Source organism: Pleurodeles waltl, chromosome 5 (genome assembly GCF_031143425.1).
Source record: "Pleurodeles waltl isolate 20211129_DDA chromosome 5, aPleWal1.hap1.20221129, whole genome shotgun sequence".
Lineage (NCBI taxonomy): Eukaryota > Metazoa > Chordata > Amphibia > Caudata > Salamandridae > Pleurodeles > Pleurodeles waltl.
Genome location: NC_090444.1, coordinates 960067126 through 960087922, shown reverse-complemented (window position 1 = coordinate 960087922; position 20797 = coordinate 960067126). Strand labels below are relative to the sequence as shown.

The 20797-nt window shown below is 44.9% G+C and overlaps 1 protein-coding gene across 2 annotated transcripts in view; it reads right to left on the bottom strand.

Annotated features, from left to right (window-relative positions):
* The window catches only part of AHCTF1 (AT-hook containing transcription factor 1), a 1009458-nt gene that overhangs the window by 890318 nt on the left and 98343 nt on the right, over nucleotides 1–20797 (bottom strand). For both annotated transcript variants that reach the window (XM_069235080.1, XM_069235081.1), the window contains 5 exons: nucleotides 20110–20226; nucleotides 7156–7240; nucleotides 6670–6820; nucleotides 4120–4252; nucleotides 3509–3690 (listed from right to left, as the gene is read on the bottom strand). In XM_069235080.1, the coding sequence (XP_069091181.1) occupies nucleotides 3509–3690; nucleotides 4120–4252; nucleotides 6670–6820; nucleotides 7156–7240; nucleotides 20110–20226 (668 nt within the window). The remainder of the gene's footprint in view (nucleotides 1–3508; nucleotides 3691–4119; nucleotides 4253–6669; nucleotides 6821–7155; nucleotides 7241–20109; nucleotides 20227–20797) is intronic.

Below are 20797 nucleotides of genomic sequence, written 5' to 3'. Positions count from 1 at the left end.
GTATTGGAGGGGGATGTTTGAACTGAATGGAGTATTAGTTTTGAATCATTTGTAGAACCCATTTGTCTGTGGTTATTAATTTACATTCTGATAAGTGATGCGTGACACTCCCTCCTATTGGAGTTGGATACAGAATAGAGGGATCGAGATCCTCAAAGTTTTGAGACCTGTCTAGTCTTGGAGAAGAACAGCTGGTGCGTTTGTTGTTGCTGTCCTCTGCCTCAGTTGTTCCTAGATTGGAATTGTTGTTGATATTGTTGTTGGCAACCTTGAGATTGTAAATGTAAAGACCACTGAGGGGATACACCCCCTCTATCTGGGTTGTATTATGCAGTCCCTGCAATAGTAATAGGGATGGAATGATTTTTTTCTCTTCTTCAAGCCCACCGCTTTTAGAGTTTCAGCTTTCTTTCTCGTTCGTTCCATTCCCTCATCAGTGTGTGGACCAAAAAGATCAGCACAGGTGAAAGGAAGGTTCATACTTTTTTTTTTTGAGCATCTGGTTTAAGATAAGTCAGTCTGAACCATGATAATCCTACGGACAGCTATTCAGTTACAAAATTAGTCACAGCAAAGTCCGCCTCATCTATGGGTGAACTTATGAATTAGTTTGAGACTGTTTGGCCTTCTTGTATGATTTCCAGGAAATCTGTCTTTTGGTAGATCATTTGCAAATACAACAAATAACTTCCATAAGGCCCAGTCATATCTGGTCAATAGTGCAGACACAATGAGTTTTTAAAAGCTGCACAGTTACACATTTTTCTCCCTACTGCATCCAATCTTTTGCTCTTCTTTTCAGGAGGGACTGAAGTCTCTGTAGGCAAAGGATGTTTCTTCCTTACTACCAACATGTGACAGAATCAATCTAGGTTCTTGCCTTCGATAAACAGGGTCTTTTTCTGCAGCTCTATATTTCTTATAAAGCTGAGAAGTTGCCGCTTTAATGGTAAATTGGGAAATATATTTGTGCTGTGCAAGCTCCACAAACTCATGAACTAAGGGTAAAGTGGGTCTTGGTGAAGCCCTTGTTTGTAGTGTTTCCATAATAACAAACTGAGGTTTGTGGTGTCTGCAATTGTATGTTCAGCTGGTAGCATCTCGGACCAAAACTTCTTCAAAAGTTATAACGTCATCTATCGAAGACGTTCTTCAGGGTAACGCTGCTGGAGAAGTGCGAGCAAAGGTAGAGTAAGAGCCACTTGAATAAATTCTAGTAGTAGACAGAGATTGAGAAGGGGACCATCGTCTTACTTCTTGGCGTTGAATGTCAGGTTACAAAATTGTCGATGGTCTTCAGTACAAGGAGACACTCTTGGTGTAAGCCTTGGTTCTGGAGCTACAGGACAAGGTATTTTACTAATAGGCGAAATAGCTCTAGGCGGCAAATCAATAATAGGAAGGTGTTCCTGAACAGTACCATCCTGAGGGATTACAAAGGTTGGCCTAGCCCTTCTGTCATCATCTGGTTGAAGAGAATCAGACACTAAAAAAAAGAAATAGACTTTTCTGACATCAACATCCTGGAAGCTGATCTTCAACGTCGGACTGCTGTGCTGGCATCAAATACCCCGCCATCAACATTATCGCAGTCGACGGCTGTGGCGCTGGTACAGGTAACAACACCGAAAGTAAAGCTAGTGGTACCTAAGGAGTCAGCGATGCTCGTCATGCTCCATGACATCGAGCAAGCCATTGCAGATGGCTGCCTCAACGTCAACTGCTACCTAGAATGGTTAGAATGCCCAGAATGATGGTGATAACATTAAAAAACGGTTTTCTGTAACTAGAACTTTCTCTATCCAAGTCTTTTGAGTGATAGGTTCTCGTTCCAGAAAAAGGAGACCCTTACCTGCCATTTTTTCTTCACTTTTTCTTTTCTTCCTCCTGGCATAGGTTCTCCGGATTGCCTCCCAAGAGGAGGCCCTCTTAATTTGCAGGGCTCCCAAGCATTTTTTGACAAAACTTGCACTTCTTAACAGAGTAAGAGGAAGGCAGGCAGACCTCACACACTGAATGTGTGTCTAAAAAGGCCTTTTGTCGCCCATATGTAGGGCACTTCACAGAAGGCATTGTAAAGAAAAAATAGACACCACAGTTGGTTTAAAAAGTGGTGAAAAGTGTAACAAAAACCTCACAGTTGTCCAATGAGGTAAGAAATTATAACTTCGGACTGAGAAGTGAAAGAATAAACTGGGTAAAGTAACCAAGAGTGTTCCTGAGATCCTCTCAGCATGAGCCGGAAAAAAGACCTGAGGCTATGAGGCAAAATCAAAGTACAGTGCATGCTGGACAGGGAAGCTACTGGCTCTTTAAAGTAACACTGCATTTTCTCTAACACTCAATGAACTCTTGAACTGACAGGCCCTTTTTTTTTTAAACTTCATTTTCTGTCTCTGCAGGATCTCAAAGAAAATGTTTCTATTTAAACTCATGGCTGCATTATAGAGAGGTGCTGCAATATGGTGTTTTTACATTAATACTTTTTGAGTCATAAATTCTCAGTCAATAAAGCATGCCGGTCACGTCTTATTGGAGGTAACTCTACAATATGAGAACGGAGGTATTACCTCTTACTAAAAATAATTTTCTCAAGATTTGAAGATAAAGTGTTCCAGGATCCCAGTAGATGCATGGGAACAGTCTGGGTGTATGCTTTTCAGCGAGGATCCTACAATGCAGAATGTTAAGTTCCTCAAAATGAATGGGTGGAAAAGAATACTAATCTTTACCCTCCCATTGTGTGCCAGATCCTGGAGAACTCAGCTAGCCAGTGGAGTAGGCCAAGCTCAAAGGATTTGCTACTCACATCATGTACCCCATTTTCCACAGCAATCCTGTTCTGTTTGCAGCAGATCCATAACCCGGGGGCCTGCTTCCTTTAGGTGGTCAGATCATTTCACCCCGCATGGGTAACCTGCTATTCTATCCAGCCCAGTATCTGCTAAGCTCACCAGGAAATTTTAAATAGGGAGGGAAAGCACATCCAATGTGCTCTAAGTGAAAGTGCCATTGTGCCTGAATCCAGTAACATTATTTGGGGGATGTGGGACCTCAGACCCTTTCATTGCATATGGACATATCCATTTTCCCTCATTTCTTCTCCAGACTATGTAAATCAGGAGGCCATCAGCTATACTCTTCCACTCGACGTAGGAGAATGTCATTTCGATACTTTGTCAGTGAAATATAATTATGAAGTTAGAAATGATTAAAACAACAAGGGTAGTTTTAGCACATCTTCTGTAAAGGCATATATCATCACTTCAAACACATCAGTCTACGGTGTTATGAGGGATTTCATAACAGTATTGCTGTGCACCCAAGAAACTTATCAACTTTACAAGATGGGAAGAAGATTCTGAAACTGATAATATTCAACAACCATGAACTGGTACCTATGTGAAAACAACATCTTTTTTATTTCATGCATAATTAATTAGAATTTGCCTCCCAAATTCACATAGGGTATGAGTTAACTCTGTTTTATAATTAAACAAGTACATACCAAAATTGTAAGTGCTTGGGTTAAAAAACTGATCAGGAGGAGGATATGAAGAAGGCATTCCACGGCTTAAACTTCGTTCTTGTACCAATACATCCAAGATGTAATGTGGTGACGTCATAGCCACAACAGCATCCAATGACCACAAGGTGAAATACGGGCAATTCTGAAGAAATTCTCCTGGCCTTAAAAACAAGGCAAAATGGAAGTGTTGTTCAAAAGTCAGTAAAATGAACTGTAAATTTAAATATTAATCATTAATATTTACAATAAAGGGTTGCCTAATTTACACACAATAGCAAAATCTGCAAATCAATGAGGAAAAAACATGACAAGAGTGAACTCAGAACATTCTGACTTGAACTCAACATTGCAATCATCACTTAGCAGCCTGCATGGTTTGAGATGCACGGAAATAGTGCAGGAGAGAAATAAAGGCAGGCTTAACCAGTCTAAAAGTCTACAGGAGCATACAGGTCAAAGATGCACTATTTGGGATAACAACGACTATAAATTAGGTGTGGGCAATGTAAAGGTTAACAGCTAAAGCACAGTTAAAAATGTAACACTACAGTGCTGTAATCTGCACATTAAATAAGCAAAATGGTCCTTACCGTAAAGAATCTGGCATCTGGGCATGATACCATCGATTTATGTCAAACACAGCCAAGTAAGTTGAAGGCTTTCCTTGCCCATATATGTTCACTTGCCAGCTGAAGAAGGAAACACTGGTGTCCGGGGATATGACTGAAACAGAGAAGAAAATTAGTATTTATGTTTCTTGCTGACACTTATCAATCTTTCTCAAATATGTATTCTTAAAGTCCATCAAATGGCATAACCATTAAAGGTGTCTGGACGTCCGAGAAAAAAAAACAACAGAGGACATCCGGGCCACAGAGAAGAGTGTTTCTAGACCGAAGAAGAGTATTTGAAATCGCTGCATCTTGCCCACCACATACAACCTGCACAAAATAATCTCAGATTTGGTCTGGAAGGTTAGGAATAACTAGTTGTTCCATTTCCCATAAATCACGGGAATACCAAGCCACAAGACAAGCTGCACTAGTTGAGCAAGGGTCCTGAAGAGAACATCTTTCTAATGGCTTTGATCGCCTTTGACCCTACCCAGAGGAGAGGTAGGAAAGGAGTCAAAGATTTGCTTTGAAGTGGAAGAAACCTGCACCAGAGGGCTCTTGGAAAAAGGTCTACAAGTAAAGTATGATGGTGTTGCACAACCAGGCAGTTAAAAGCTGGGGTGTTAGCAGGCTTGCTCCAAGCCATTACCATGGGGGTCAATCGGGGCATTATTAACCTGTAGTAAAGGTTCAGTAGCAGAGGCTGTAGAGTACAGAATCTCAGTAAGGAGATCTGACTCCGTTTCTTTCACAGGCAAGAACAGTTCAAGGATCGATCTCAGCAGCATTGTAAAGTACTGCTGTAAAAGACAATACTTATTCAGTAGCACACCCTGAAGGTCAATCTAGATCAACATCAGGTACCAAGTCGAAGCTGCTGACATTTTGAAAGCTTAATATTAATAGCCCCTATACAAGTACTTTACTACTGACATTATCATGATAAATCGAAAGGGCATTTGATTTGGATCCAAAAGATTATCTCATCCTACTGTAGTAGTTGTCACAAGGGAGTGTACTGGATACTGCCTCTTCTAATAACTGCTGGTCCTTTCATATGGATCTTTTTAGTAGACTTGATCTTCAGAAAGTCTGTCAAATCATGAGACGATCGGAAACCAGTGCAACTGAAGGCAAAATAGGCAGTCCATGAGCGATTCCAGTGAGAATGAGGAGCAGATGGCGTGGACATCAATGTTTAATGGTGCAAGAACGGCACTGATCTAGGCCAGGCCCATGCCTGACCACAGAGTTGTAAGGGGAGTAGAGGCAGGGGGGACCTGTAGGCTTCTTGGGCCTTAAAGGAACAGGCAACAGGGTTGGGGAAAGAACGTCTACGTAAGAACACCAACATTGCCTTGGTGCAGGCAGTGATAGGCATGGGGTCAGGAGGCAGAAAGGCTGACAGTATATCTTCTGACTCAGGCTTTGAAGCCACTGCAATACCTACCAAATTTAGCTTCAAAGTAAACACCAAAGCTAGGATCGGAGAAAAGAATTGCCTGCAGGTCAATCTACCTCTTTCTCTCCGGCTTATTCTAGGAGTTCTCCTGGAGAACTAATCTAGAAGAAGCCCTCTTGGAGAAGTTACCAGCCAATGGCGAACTTGAGCAAAATATGACAAGGCACCTGGAAGTAGCATCTCTTTCCAGACTTCGGTCCTGGTACAGTTCAGCCTCCCTTTATTTTATGGCCTTGCTACTCATATAACCTCAGTTATCACAGGACTTGGAATCGTGGCACGGACCAAGACACCACAAGCGGACAACAAGAAGTCCAAGATGGCCCATCAGTAATTGCCACATGAATGACAAAGTTTAAAACTTAAAAGTACAATAGGGGATATTTTGCCTGCAAACTGCACTTAAACTTTTTTTAAATTGTAAAGTTCTGAGGAAAGCAACTCCAGACCGCATCCCAGGGCACGGAAAACGAGAAGCAGCACTTAGTGTGAAGGCATGTAATCTTATGATGTTATATGGCTACATGACCTACGTCTGGGGCAGGCTGTGGCATCGCCTCCCACCGAAAGCAAACTATTAAAGTTTCTGGATCCAGTCTGGCTTCTGACACTACTGAAAATATGAGGACTTTGCAGGTGGAAATATCCATCAGAAACCCTCTTTGCACATAGATACGTTTTGGCAATCTGAGGTTAGTGAAATACAAATAAAGTGCACCTTGGACACATGCAAGAAGCAACTCAAAGAAACATGCCCTCTGTAATTTTAAGCACACTGCAGCAACATAGGAAATCCATATATAGTAAATACAGTCTGAAAACGCTAGAACGTACACATCCCAAACCCATTTCTCTAATTCCTTGAATATATCCAAACAAGCAGAAGACAGTTTGAGGTTGTGCAAGAAACATTTCATTGAGAAAGGCAAGCCCAACGTTAAGCCAGAACATCAGCCACAGAAAGTTTTTTCCTTCTTTGAAGATACATTTAGCTAAATAAAATAAAAATAGTTATGCTACAATCTTTAGTCTCTAACCATATTGCAGCAGTTTGCAGAACAAACCTTCATTCAAGCTATCGTCCCTTTCTCCATGGCTCCGGAATCGCTCTACAGTCTGACAACCTAACAATCTTGTATTGCTAGTTTGATTTCTTAGGGACAGGATGCCACCCGTGAGATCCAGGCTGTAACGCTCTTCACAATATTCCAAACCCTGCAAAAACAGTAATAAGAGAAACATTTAAGTGCATGATTTTGAGTGTTATTGGAGGTGAAAATGTGTGACTTGAACACACTGCACATTTTCCTTTAAACATTCCAATTCAAGGTAGACTAAAATATGTTAAGAGTAACAGATTAGGAAATAACACATGGAGCATTAGCAATATGTGTTACATAATAACTGTGATCAAAACATAAATTAATGTCTGAAGACTGCAAGTCTCCAAACGAAAGTATGTGGATTTATTCAAATTACATATGAAACTACCAACTGGTTGAGCTACCATTCACATTTAAAGCGAACGGCTGTCTAGTTTAACAGTTTACCTCATATAGGATTTGTCCAGATGCCAAGCACTTCCGGTCTCCAAAGGCCAGTTGCAGAAGATGCAGGCTCACTAGGTCTCCTTCACTGCAACAAACCAAGCCATTTCAATTGAAGGCCAGTCCAATGCAAGCACTTCATTTCAAGTCATACAAAGATGGCTATGTCAATTATCAAATAAGTGCAGGATTCACAATTGAAACAACCTAGACATATGAACTCAAAGGCATGCAGCCACACTTATAACTGTAAAATAGTCGCATACGAATCATTCACTGTAGCAAATTTTACCTAGCCTTTTCATCATACACATGTAATGCTCTTTCCATTCACAATAGTGTCATCTACATCTTTTCTCAGGTCTATGTGGATTACATTGTCTTGCATCACAATAAAGATTCATTAAGAATACATCATTCCAAAAGTCATTTCAGGCTTTCATATCAGTCAGTCATTTCTGTTACCATCTTTCTTCCACAAATCGACCTTTGTTGCAGGGAGGTACATTCATATCTAAAACTGTAAACTATCCCTAAAGTATTTTGCGTGACAGAAGTAAGTCTATGGGGGCGTTGCAAGCAGCTGATGAGGTGAGATGTATTACTTGCCGACTCCCGCCCGGCGTTCCCCCATCCATAACAATCCTGCAAAACCAGCGGACCCACAGATACACACACCATCCCCTGACCCCTCCTCCTGCCCCCCCACCCCCAATGCTTCTGGCACAGCCCAATGACCCCACCGCCACCCAGCTGTGGTGACAGTGGCGCTTAATGCCGAACGGAGAAGCAATTAGAGGCCAGAGTGAGGTGTGCTGAGGACGACTGAAGAGGACGGCGTTTGGGCTGTCTAGCTGTGTCTAACCCTAGAGCTGCACCTGTGTTGCTAGGGTGACCACCTGGGTCCGAGGCAAATTCTGGAAAGGACTGTAAAATAAATTTGGGACAAAGGGTCAAAATTCAGGACAAAAATTCCAGACAAATGTCAGTTTTACAGACACTCAAGAGAGGCCATACCCCATTACATTATCAATGCATTTATTTACAATTTTTTAACATAGCACTATTTATTCACTGTGGTTTTTTTGTTATTGCATCCTGGTATGCTACATTCAGGTGTCACATTACATCCTTGCTCAGTAGCAAATTAATACCCTTCAGCACAGTGTCAAGGCCATCACCCCTACCGAAATCTACCCAATCTTTCTGGCACCTAGCCAGGTGCAAGGCAATTGTCCGCTTTGTCCATGTTTTAAAATGCTTTTGAAATTGAGCAACAGCCAAATAAGTGATCTGGGTTATCCCTAGGTGTCAAGTATACATAGAGTCTTCAAAATATTTGGGATGTAATTGCACAAACAAAATGTAAACATTTAAAAATGTAATGAGTGTTTCTGTAACATACAGCACCGTTTACCCCTTTATATACAGTTAGACCTCAGATTGAACTGGGAACCAGTTACCTTTCAATACCTAGTGAGCAATATCTACCATTCGCCCACTGATTTGAAGGATGGAAATCTCGGCAGAGTGTCATGGTCCCTCCGAGCCCAATTTGCTTTTTGGTCTTCTCTTCTACTTTCCCTAATGGGCCACGTGGCACTAGTGAAGATGGTGTGATACCCCAATGATAGTATTTTGCAAACCTTCCCCTGCTTGTCCGTCTGTCGTTCTTCAGACATGCCGTACATCTGATTTGGTCGCTGGGGCGCCGTCTGGTAGCTCTTTCCACTCTAAAGCTACCCGTGACTGCGGGTGGATTAGGCTATCTGGACTTAAAATGCTATTATTCATCTGCACAGGTCCAATGGGTGGCTCACTGGCTTTCTGCCCGTCCACCTGCATGAGATGGGGTTTATCAGTAAAGACTTTTAAGGAGGGCTTACTGCACTGCTCATTGTTTCCTACTGACCATTCTACAGATCACCATCCGGGGTTATCATGCACAGCTTTCTCTTGCCTTGCTAGAACCTGTAAACTCACTGACATGAAGAAACCCTGTGCTCCTGCACTACACTCGCACAGGACAGCTGGGCTCAGAGCAACTCCATCAGTGGCATGCTGAAGATGCCTTAAAATGTGGGGATTTGTTTCTGAACGGCAAGCTACTAAATTTCCAAACCCTTGTGGTAGACTTCATACCGTTCAACGCCTTACTTACAACCACCTTAAATAATCATTAAATGCACTATTCCATGTCTGCCACCTAGCACTAACCCTTCTTGAGGTGTGCTCGAAGCTCTACACCATAGGGACTGGTGACAAACTGATAGAATGGGTGTACAGACCTTTCCTGCAACACTGAGACCGTTCCAGGTCTTCTCGTCATACTACCTGGGTGATTGATGTGGCCAAACCGCTGCAAAATACAGAAGTGGACTAAAATTCTGGACTTTCCCCGCAAAGTATTCCACAGCTCTCACTTTAAGTACATTCATAGCGCTTCCTTGGGAATAAATTACGCCCACTGCTTGCCATTGGCTTTGTGGTTTGAAACTCACATTTCGTTGCTTTCAATTTGCTGGCTTTGTTTTAGGCTATGCAGCTTGAGTTTGTCCCTTCCCTTGCCCAAACCTTATCTAAAGTATCCTTCCGAGAGCCTCCTTTCTGTAAACAGGCCTGGAAATCTTGTTCCTATCTCATCACATTGCTGTGCATTCAACGAACAAGGTACCAGGCTCGATCTTCGGTTGGAACTTAGGGTTTAGTTTTCCTTCTCTGACTTCAAGGTGAGAGGATTTAAAAGACAATCTTGCTGGATAGGAAAGCGTTTTTTCTATCACATGACAACATTTAAATAAACTTCATAATATATCAGAATTAGGAGAACAAATGAAGACCATTTTTGTTAATTCTGAACGGTGCTGGAAACACCTTTAAATGATAAAAAATAAATCATTGTATTAGATGATGCAATTTCCACACATCGTCTATGCACTGTATAGTTTTATTTGAAAAATGTTATGTCTGTGCAATGTAATGGTCATTTCAATCACAAACGTGTTGTCTGTAGTGGCAGTGTGTTACCACATCATGAATAGTCCACTCTGCTCTGCACCACTGCACCCTACTCTGCTTCACATGAATTTACACCACTCCATGCCACTGCACTGTGGGACACTGCACTCTTCTCCACTCTGGACCATTCCACTCTATGCTACTTCACACTACACCTCTCTACTCTCTGTACCACTCTACTCTATGCCAATGCACTTTACGCCTCTCTACAACAATGCATTCTGCATACAGCGCCTCTGCACGCTATACCACTCCACTCTAGGCAACACCAATCTAGTCCGCACAACTCCACTCTATGAATCCACTCTGCAACACTGCACTGTATGCCACTGCTCTCGATGCTAATAGACTCTATGCTAGTTCACTTTATTCCAACACTCAACTCTATGCCCCTACACTCTACATCAATGCACTGCACTCTACCCTACAACTCTCCACTCTATGCCACTGCTCTCTGCTCCGAAACAATCTATTCTACACCACTGCACTCTACACCACTGCACTATACGCCACTGTACTCTGACACTACTCTGCAACACTGCACTGGCCACCACTATACTCTACACCACTCTACTCCGTACTACTGCATTCTGCACCAATACACTCTATTCTGTATAACTTCACTCTACGTTACTGCACTTTACAACACTATACTCTGCACCACACTACACTACACCACTCTGCGCCACTGCACTCTACGCCACTTGAGTCTACTCTGCGCTCTATGCCAGTGCACCACTCTACACTACTGCACTCTGCCACTCTATTGTATACCACTCTACTGCACTCTATGCCACTCTACTCTGCCCCATCCCACTCTAAGCCACTGCACTCTAAACTGCACTGTATGCCACTTCCCTCTACTCTGTACTCTACACCACTGCTCTGTGCCACTCTCCACCACGGCACTGACACTTTTCTCTGCAACATAGCACTCTCCGCCACGGTACTCTACACCACTCTACTCTGCACTACTGCACTCTACGCCACTGCACAGCACTATACTCTACTCTGCACCACTCTATACCACTGCACTCTGCAATTCTAATGTATGCCACTCGACTCCACTCTATGCCATTCTACTCTGTCCCAAACCACTCCATGCCACTGCACTCTATACCACTGCACTCTACGCCAATGTACTCTAAACAACTGCACTGTACCCCACTGCACTCTAGTCTGCACCACTGTGCTCTACGCCACTGCTCCTATGCCGCTGTACTCCACTCTATACCACTATCCACAAACTTTTAGCCATGCTGAACAGCAGCCACTCTGGTGTATAACATGGTGAAACACATTGGCAAAGCCAATTACTCTTGCGTAGACGACACCTATTGGCTTTGTCAATGTTTGTTAGAACTATGAGGTACCGGCGTCCCTGAAAGAACTGTGAATGCGTAAGTCCTTATTTTAAACATGCATTACACACACATCATAATATAGGCTGCTCCAAAATGCGCAAATACATTTCGGTTAAATAAAAAAATGAAAGTCCTCCTAAAATACAGATTTGAATAATTTAGAGTTTATACCTAGTACTAACATTTTTTTTTTTTTATAACAGTCCAATAAAACTACACTCCACCGTTCACCTTGCAACACCCTTTAAGTACCTCTCTAAAAGAAAATATTTTAGTCATCAGAAAGCTTCAAGTGATTCCTTTGATTAAGTCAATGCAGGTTTCCAGGCCCCTTTACATTTGCAGATTTTCTAGTTGCGCACATCTGCATTTCTTTAGGGAAAGAGACATCTTGGCAAGAAGGCCTTTTCTTCTCTGTCTGCCCCTCCCTCCCTCAGAGCACACACAACTCCGTGCCTTTCAATCCAGCTGAGAAAATTGATCTGTGCTAATTACATTTTATAGTTTAGGTGAAAGGCTAAAATTACAGACAAATGCTGTCCGTTAAGTCTTTCACCATGGAGAGCGGACGGCAGGGCGAAATTACGGGCAGTCCATGAAAATTACGGACGGGTGGTCACCCTGTGTGTTGCCTGAGACCCCGGAGAGTGGTGAGATACATCGGCAGTGAGGACCCGGAGCCTGAAGTGTCCCAGATTGCCCGGGTGAGACCTACAGAGTGGTCCCAGAGGCCGAGAATGGAACACTGCGTGCACCCAAGATGGCGGCCCCAATGAGGACTGGCTGCCTGTAAGCCAGTGGGCCGGTCTGCCGGACCGTTAGTGCACTAGGATGGAGAGGCAAGCTGGCAGCCATGAGGCAAGCAGGCCAGTGACCCTGAAGATAACGGTAAGGCCAGCGATCCAGCAATACAGCGAAGTGCAAGCTGAGAGAAGACTTACACCCCCCCCCCATCATGCAGATGACTCTGGGACCATGCGCCAAGGAGCAGCATAAGCAGTGCGGGCCCCAGAACGGCACAACAGACATTCCCTCTAAATACACGCACAGCAGGTCCACAGACCAACAGGGAGCACAGCTGCACTTGCCTGGCTAAAAGGTAGGGCCCCAGCATAATCATCTGAAGAGATAAGGGGAGTCACTGCAGAGGGGCACAGCACAAGTAATGCTTTGCAACTAGAAACAAAATAAGAACTAAGTACTAGCATGCGGACCCCCATCCCCTTCATAAGTAACCACTCCATCTACAGTGCCTAAGCAACAGAATGAGGCTAGCGCCCCTAGAGGGGCAAAGGAATGCGGAGGGTGCGGTCTGAAGGCTAGGTGCCAGAAGTTGGCTAGGGCACAAGGATTACAGGTGAGGGTGCACAGTAAGGGGGGTTGGGGTGGTGCCCTCGTTCAAGATGATGTGATTTCCCTCCTCAAAAGTGACCAATATTGGAGGCCCACCTGCAGGGTTTTTGCACCTAGGGATACAGGACACTGCAGGCCTGGACACTGCTGGGCTTCGAAGACATGATGGAGGAAATTATCACTATCGTCTTGTCTGACGTACCGACCTCGCCACACTCTTGAATAACTGGCGACAGACGTGGGCAGACGGGGTGGCCCTATAAGGTGGGAATGCAGAGTGGAGGGGGTACTCTGAGCGGACATCTGCCGGCAGTTGAAGCCCTGACTGGCTCCGAACGCGTGGCGTGCAGTGAGGCTCCATAGGTTCTCTCTTCACACAAAGACCGCCAGCGAGTCGAAGGCAAGCGAGCCCTCACACCAATCATCAGGACTATAGGAATATTCAACACTCCTAGATTGGTAAACCAACCAGCAAACGCAAACTGGACACGAGCACTCAGGCTCGGAAAGAGACTGTCGTCGAAATGTCGGACACCGTCGAGAGAAATTACCTCCATGCCCATCGTTCACGATATCTTTCAAGCCATCACAGCTACTAGAGAAGTACTAGAAACGACAATTGACACACTGGGAGTGGACTAAAGCCTGAAGGATGACCATAGAAGACTGACTGAGCACGTAACTGAAACGGATTGAACGTTGATCGAGTTCCACCTAGATGTTGCTGTGATGCGCAACAGAATGACTGCACTTGAGGCCAAAGTAAGCGCACTAGAGGCCCGGGCAGAAGATAAGCAAACTTAGAATTAGATTGCACTCACTCTCCACACAAGTGGCCCAGGCGTTTGCGAGCTGGCAATCGGAATGGGGGCTGCTCGATACCTGAAGACTACAGCACCTGCAAGAGCGAAATGAATCCCTCCTTTACCAGCCTCTACGATCTCCATGTGTGATTAGGTGGCCTTCTCTGCACGCTGGAATTTCACACGCTAGCTGCTGAGTCCCCTTTATCAGAATGGAATGCATTTAAAGTATTGCTTAGAGGGAGATGTATTTAGGAGACGGTAGGAATCCGAGGGACTCTGCTGCGAGAGACCTTGGCGGCAGAGGAAGCCCTAAGAACATGCGAGAGGCGTCGACCGGACCACCCAGAATTGCATCCGGACCTTCTCAGAGCAAAGGAAGAGGTAGCTAGGAAAGACCGATGCTTCGACTACTGCAACTATATTCTACAAGCACATGCCAAATAGGACCACGGAAGCCCCCCTCTTAGCTCAGCTCGCAAACCCAGCCAAACGCAGGTTGGCCATTGCAGAGTTGACAGCAGAAGATGGCCACAGGGTGCACCATCAAGATGAAATTAACAGTGAATTCCACAATTATTATGCTCAGCTATGCGGCAGGGGGGGGTGGATCAGATTATAGCATTTTTGTTTCAACTGCACCTTCTGACTATCACTGCGCCTTCTGACTACCACTCGAGAGGATGCAGAAATCCTCAGAAAGGGGCAGTGTGAGGGTTGCTCCACAATCCACTTGTGAAGCAATGATAGTCCCCTTATTAAAGTACAGGAAGGAGCCATATGATAAACATGCCTACCAGCCGTTTTCAGTGTTAAATAAGGACTACAAAATACTAAGAATAATTCTGGCCACGCACCTCCTTCCGCATATGCCCACCCTCTTACAAAGGGATCACGCAGGCTTTATATCAGGAAGCGACACAGCTCATAAAATTCGGCGACTGTGTGCACTACTAGGAGCAATTGCCTCTGAGGCAGAGGTAGGGTGACTATGTTAGCAGTAGACATTGAGAAAGCCTTTGATAGTCTGGAGTGGCAATTCCTATTTAGCGTCATGGAACAGATGGGACTGGAATAGAGCTTCATATCCTGGACCAGACTGCTCCATACCAATCAAACAGTGAGGAGGCTGCACTGGGTGCTCGATTTGGGAGAGTTACAGAGTGGAGAGGGGTACCAGGCAAGGTAGCCCACTCTCCCCTTTGTTATTTGCCCTGGGTACGGAGTCCTTGGCATACCAGGCCCATATTGGAACCTTGTACCGCAGCCTTGAGGCAGGCAGCCATACCCATCACATTGTGCTCTACGCAGATGACCTGCTCCTCTTCTTCTGGAACAACCTGGTTGACCGGAGGAGTACCCGCGCTATGCTGAACCATTATGGGTCCATACTGGGACTCAGGGTTAACTGGCGCAAATCTTGCCTGTTTACAATGCAAACCACAAGACACCCTACCACCCCTAGAAGACCTGGGGCCCTTGCTGTGGGAGCCTGGTCCTTTCAATATTTAGGGGTCCAGGTGTATCATAACCCAGATGACCAAATAAAGGGAAATATAGGCAGGGCAATTAGGGTCCTCAGGACCAGCACCGCCTTTTGGGCGCAATAGCTGCTCTTGACAGCGAGCAGAGTAGCACTGTTGAAAATGGTGGCTCTGCCCCACCTGCTATACTATTTCACAACGTTCCTGATCTGGATTCAGGACTCCTATTTCCACAACATGGATATGATAGTAACAAGTTTTATCCTGGATTCGGGCGGACGTCAATATTGGCGGGAGGCGGAGAGACCATAGTGGAAGCCCTTTTCGAGGACAGAGAGTTCCAAGTTCCGCCTGCGATACGACCTTCCCTGGGGCCTCTTCCTATTGCCTAATGCACTCACGAAGGTAATTTGTAAACACGAAGGCCAGTCTGGCGGGGCCAGGACGTACAAGGCAGTCGCATGCCTCTATAGATACTTCGGAGGAGACATAATAGCCCTTCTGACATCATTGAAAGACCAGTGGTAGGCAGAGTTCAATATGGCCATTGGTGAGAGGGACTATGAAGATATCTTTTACGATGCCAATAAAGTGACGAGAAATGCCACGTTCAAGCTCATTAATCTATGTCCTGCATCCGGTGCATTTTATACCTAGGAAAATCAATAAATACTACAGACTAGCAGAAGCAAAATACCCACAATGTGGGGAGGCAGGAGCAGAGTTTTACCACATGTTTTGGGAATGCCCAGAGTTAGTCACTTACTGGATTGGGGGCAGGGCATTACTAAGACACTGGCTACTAGCATAGAGCGGGAGGTCCCTTACATGATGAAGAACTGACTCTTGGGCTGGTTCCCACACACTATAAGAATAAAGCTACCACCAGATTTCAAGACTTTGCCTTTGTCCTCGCCTAAAGGGAAATAGCTAGAAATTGGAACAACCCAAGCGGCCCCCTGTAGGAAAATGCCACTGTTGGCATAGTTACCCCATACCTTTTTGCCTTTTGTTGAAGCTAGTTATGATTGAAAGTGTGTTGGGACCCTGCTAACCAGGACCCAGTACCAGTGTTCTTTCCCTAAAATGTATCTTTGCCTTCACAATTGGCACAGCCCTGGCACACAGATGAGTCCCTCGTAAATGGTACCCCTGGTACCAAGGGTCCTGTGGCCAAGGAAGGTCTCTAAGGGCTGCAGCATGTATTATGCCACCCTAGGGACCCCTCACTCAGGACATGCACACTTCCTCACAGCTTGTGTGTGCTAGTAAGGAGAAAAAGACTAAGTCGACATGGCACTCCTCTCAGGGTGCCATGCCCACAACCCACTGCCTGTGGCATAGGTAAGTCAACCCTCTAGCAGGCCTTACAGCCCTAAGGCAGGGTGCACTATACCACAGGTGAGGGGATACCTGCATGAGCACTATGCCCCTACAGTGTCTAAGCCAATTCTTAGACATTTTAAGTGCAGGGTAGCCATAAAGAGTATAGGGTTTGAGAGTTTGTCAACCACAAACTCCACAGTTCCATAATGGCTACACTGAATACTGGGAAGTTTGGTATCAAACTTCTCAGCACAATAAATCCACACTGATGCCAGTGTGAGATTGATTGAGAAATGTACTCTGAGGGCATGTTAGGGATGCCCCCTGCATGCCAGCCCAACTGCTAGTGCTAGGCTGACCGGTCTCTGCCAGCCTGCCACTCCCAGACTAGTTTCTGGCCACATGGGGTGAGTGCCTTTGTGCACTGTGACCAGGAACAAAGCCTGTCCTAGGTGGAGGTGCTTCACACCTCCCCCTGCTGGAACTAACACCTGGTGGAGAGCCTCAAAGGCTCAAGCCTGGTGTTACAACGCCCCAGGGCACTCCAGCTAGTGGAGATGCCCCCTCTCCCACCCCGGACACAGCCCCCACTTTTGGTCAAGTCCAGATGAGATAATGAGAAAAACAAGGTGGAGTCACCCTCCAGCCAGGACAGCCCCTAAGGTGTCCTGAGCTGAGGTGACCCCCTTCCTTAGGGAATCCAGCATCTTGCCTTGGAGGATTTCCCCCAATAGGATTAGGGATGTGCCACCCTCCCCAAAGGGAGGAGTCGCAAGGAGGGTGTAGCCACCCTCGGGGACAGTAGCCATTGGCTACAGCCCTTAACACACCCCATAATTTTGTATTTAGGGGCAAGCCTGATCCCAGGAAAACACATTTCCTGACGACCTGAACAAGAAGGACTGCTGACCTGAAAGCCCCGCAGAGAAGGCGGAGACAACTGACTCAGCCCCAGCCCTACCGGCCTGTCTCTAGACTCTAGGAACCTGCAACAGCGACGCATCCAGCAGGACAAGCGACCTCTGCTGACTCAGAGGACTGCCCTGCAACTCAGAGGACCAAGAAACTCCTGTGGACAGCGGCTCTGTCCAAACAACAAAGAAGAAACCATCTTTAAAGAGCCTCCAACCTCACTCTTGAAGCGCAAGTCCCCAACACTCTGCACCCGATGCCCCTGGCTCGGGTCCAGGGAAACCAAAACTGCAGTGAGGACCCCCAAGCGACTCCCAAGACGTGGCCACCATGAGACGGCCTCTCCTGCACCCCCACGGCGACGCCTGCAGAGAGAATCCAGAGGCTCCCCCTGACCGCGACTGCTCGGTAACAAAGAACTTGACGCCTGGAAGAAGCACTGCACCCGCATCCCCACAGAGGAACCAACTACAGGTGCAGGAGTGCCTAGCAGGCGGCCCTCATCTTTGCCAAGTCCCCCCCACCCCTCACCCACCGCCCCACTCACACTTGTGCCCTGCCTGCATCACCAGTGTGACCCCCAGGTCCCTCCATTGAAACCAATATGAAACCTGACACCTACTTTGCATACTGCACCCAGCCGCCCCGTTGCCACTGAGGGTGTATTTTGTGTGCCTGTTTGGGACCCCCCTCCCCCCCAGGGCTCTACAAAACCCCCCTGCTCTGCTCCCCAAGGACGCAGGGGCTAGCAGACAGGTGCCTATGGAGACTAGGGGTGCTCCGGTTCCAATGTTATTTGGGCCCCTCTTTGACCTCTGCACCTGACCGGCCCTGTGTTGCTGGGTGTTTGGAGTTGACTTGCACCCCCAATGGTGGGCTGCCTATGCCCCGGAGACAGAACTTGTAAGTGCTTTACTTACCTGCTAAACTAACTTGTACTTACCTCCCCCAGAAACTGTTGAACTTTGCACTAAGTATCCACTTTTAAAATAGCTTATTGCCATTTTTTACAAAACTGTGTACATTACTGTTTTACTTCAAAGTTCTAGATTTCTATGCCAAGTAACTTACAATTTATGTACTTACTTGAATTCTGAATCTTGTGGTTCTAAAATAAATTTAAAAAAGAATCTATTTCTATATCAATCAATCAGGAATTTGTAAAGCGCACTACTCACCTCTGAGGGTCTCAAGGCGCTGAGGAGGTGGGGAGGGGGGGCAGAAGGGGCTGCTACTGCAATCAATCAGTCATATGAAAACCTATTGGCCTGGAGTTAAGTCTTTGAGTGTGTGTTCTTATTTACTGCCTGGGTGTGTAAAACAAATGCTTAACATTACCCTCTGATAAGACAATTGCTCGACCACAATATCACAAATAGTGCATTAGCATGATCTATTAATGCCACTATCAACATATAAGGGGAACCCCTGGACTCTGTGCACACTATCTCTCACTTTGAGATAGTATTTACAGAGCCAACTTCCTACACCCCATAGCTTGAACACATGGAGACCAGAATGTATTAATGGGCGGGCAAGAGGCAGAGGTGTGCCTACAAGATGCAAGGAGGTTGAAGGGTTCTATGGAGGTGGCACGAGCGTGGGAGGGCCTAGTAGACTCCCTGAAAGACCCAGAGGACCAGCCACTGGATGACAACTAAAATACTTCCCTCAGCAACCCTACTATTTTCCAGACAGGGGATTACCTCAGGTTTTTTAACGCTTACTGTAGTATGAGCCTCCTACTGGTCAGTTGCCTACAATTAGGGGCAGTGATGACAGAGTAACCCTACCATAAGATACACACAGGGGGAGGGAAGGGGAGCTCACAGGGAATGCTAGTTGTGTGTTTAAGAATGTCTGACATGCAGTACTTATGATTAATGAAACTTGCTCAAAATTGTCTGTTTACCATACCTACTGACCTTGGGTAAATGAAAGCCCTGCAGCACAAGCACTCATGATGTGCTTACTGATGCTAATAATGTAAACTGTATGTAGAATCTAACTAGCAATATTTATTGTGTTCTGATATCTTGAAAATACAATAAAGTTTGTCTGGGGGACAAAAATCTTTTACAGGTCTACCTATACTTGTTTAGTTCCTATAACCAGATAGATTGTGTTCTGCATAAAAACTTGCCATTTAAAGTGTAAATAAACCCTTTCTGAAAAGTTGACTACAAGTTTCGCTTCCAATTTCACAATAATTAGAGCCATCAAATCCACCATCATGAGAAATAGCCTTCTCTTCGCCTGCAAAGGAAAATGTCCTATGTAAAGTGAGATAGCCATTTCCCAATTTCTTTTTCTCTAATTAAGGAAGTTTAAAACTGCACATCTCTCACTGTACTGACTAAAAATCCTAAGTAGCTAAAAAATGGTCTCCGAGATGCATGTTTCTTTGAGACTATTTTAAAAAAATAGTATGTTCCCTATAAACTGTTAAGGGTTTCACACAAGACAAACATTTTAATAATTAAAGCAATCACGGAAGAACCAAACATAGAGCACCCAATAAATCTTAAGATTGCTTTATGTCCTTGCACGCATGCTTTTTCATACTAGGTGCTATTTTCATACTGTATTAACTTGTCTTTGTTCCAGTTTGCAAGATGTACCCATACAAAAAACACAACTAATGTGCAAAAGCATAAAATCGTAGTATTCTTTGATAGAATAATATAAATAACTTACCTTTCTTGGGTAGACTGCACAGCCCACAAGTAACAGCAGTTGCGAGGATCGTTCTCAGGCTCTTGAAAAGTAACTGCATAGACTGGAACCCTGCCTCCTTCCAAAAGGCAGTGGTAACTACAGGAAGAATAAGAGGTTAATGGCTAGCTAGCGACTTTCAACACAGTAAATAAAAACTATTGTTCAAGTCTGTTCACAAATAACAAACATGGTTAACTTAAAACCCAAGGGTTGTACTGATTAACAAGAAAAGGGTTCTTTACAGTGCAATTTCTAGGCACAATTAATTTAAATAATACAGGTACAGGAACAGCTATCCAAAAATTGCAGCTGTATCTGCTTGTCTACTATCAAGCATTTAAACCCTAACACAAGTGTCTTTCCTACATCGATTAATGTGCAGGCACACTGCTAGACAAGCAGATAAAAACAAGCAAGAATAATAAACAAAAGTGCAAGACTGTTACAAAAAAACAAAAAAAGTAGAGATGCTACATATTTTACCGTGTTAACAAGACTGAATTTCAGCTAAGATTACAACTTGAAGACCAATAGAAAGCTGGGCTACTGGAAGGTTGACAGGCAGTAGGGAAGGCTCAGCAGGAGAAAGGAGGACAATGCATTACCACCGAAAAGCTTATGAATAATTGAATGAAAGACGCTGTTATTATATTTTCTAAATGAGTAC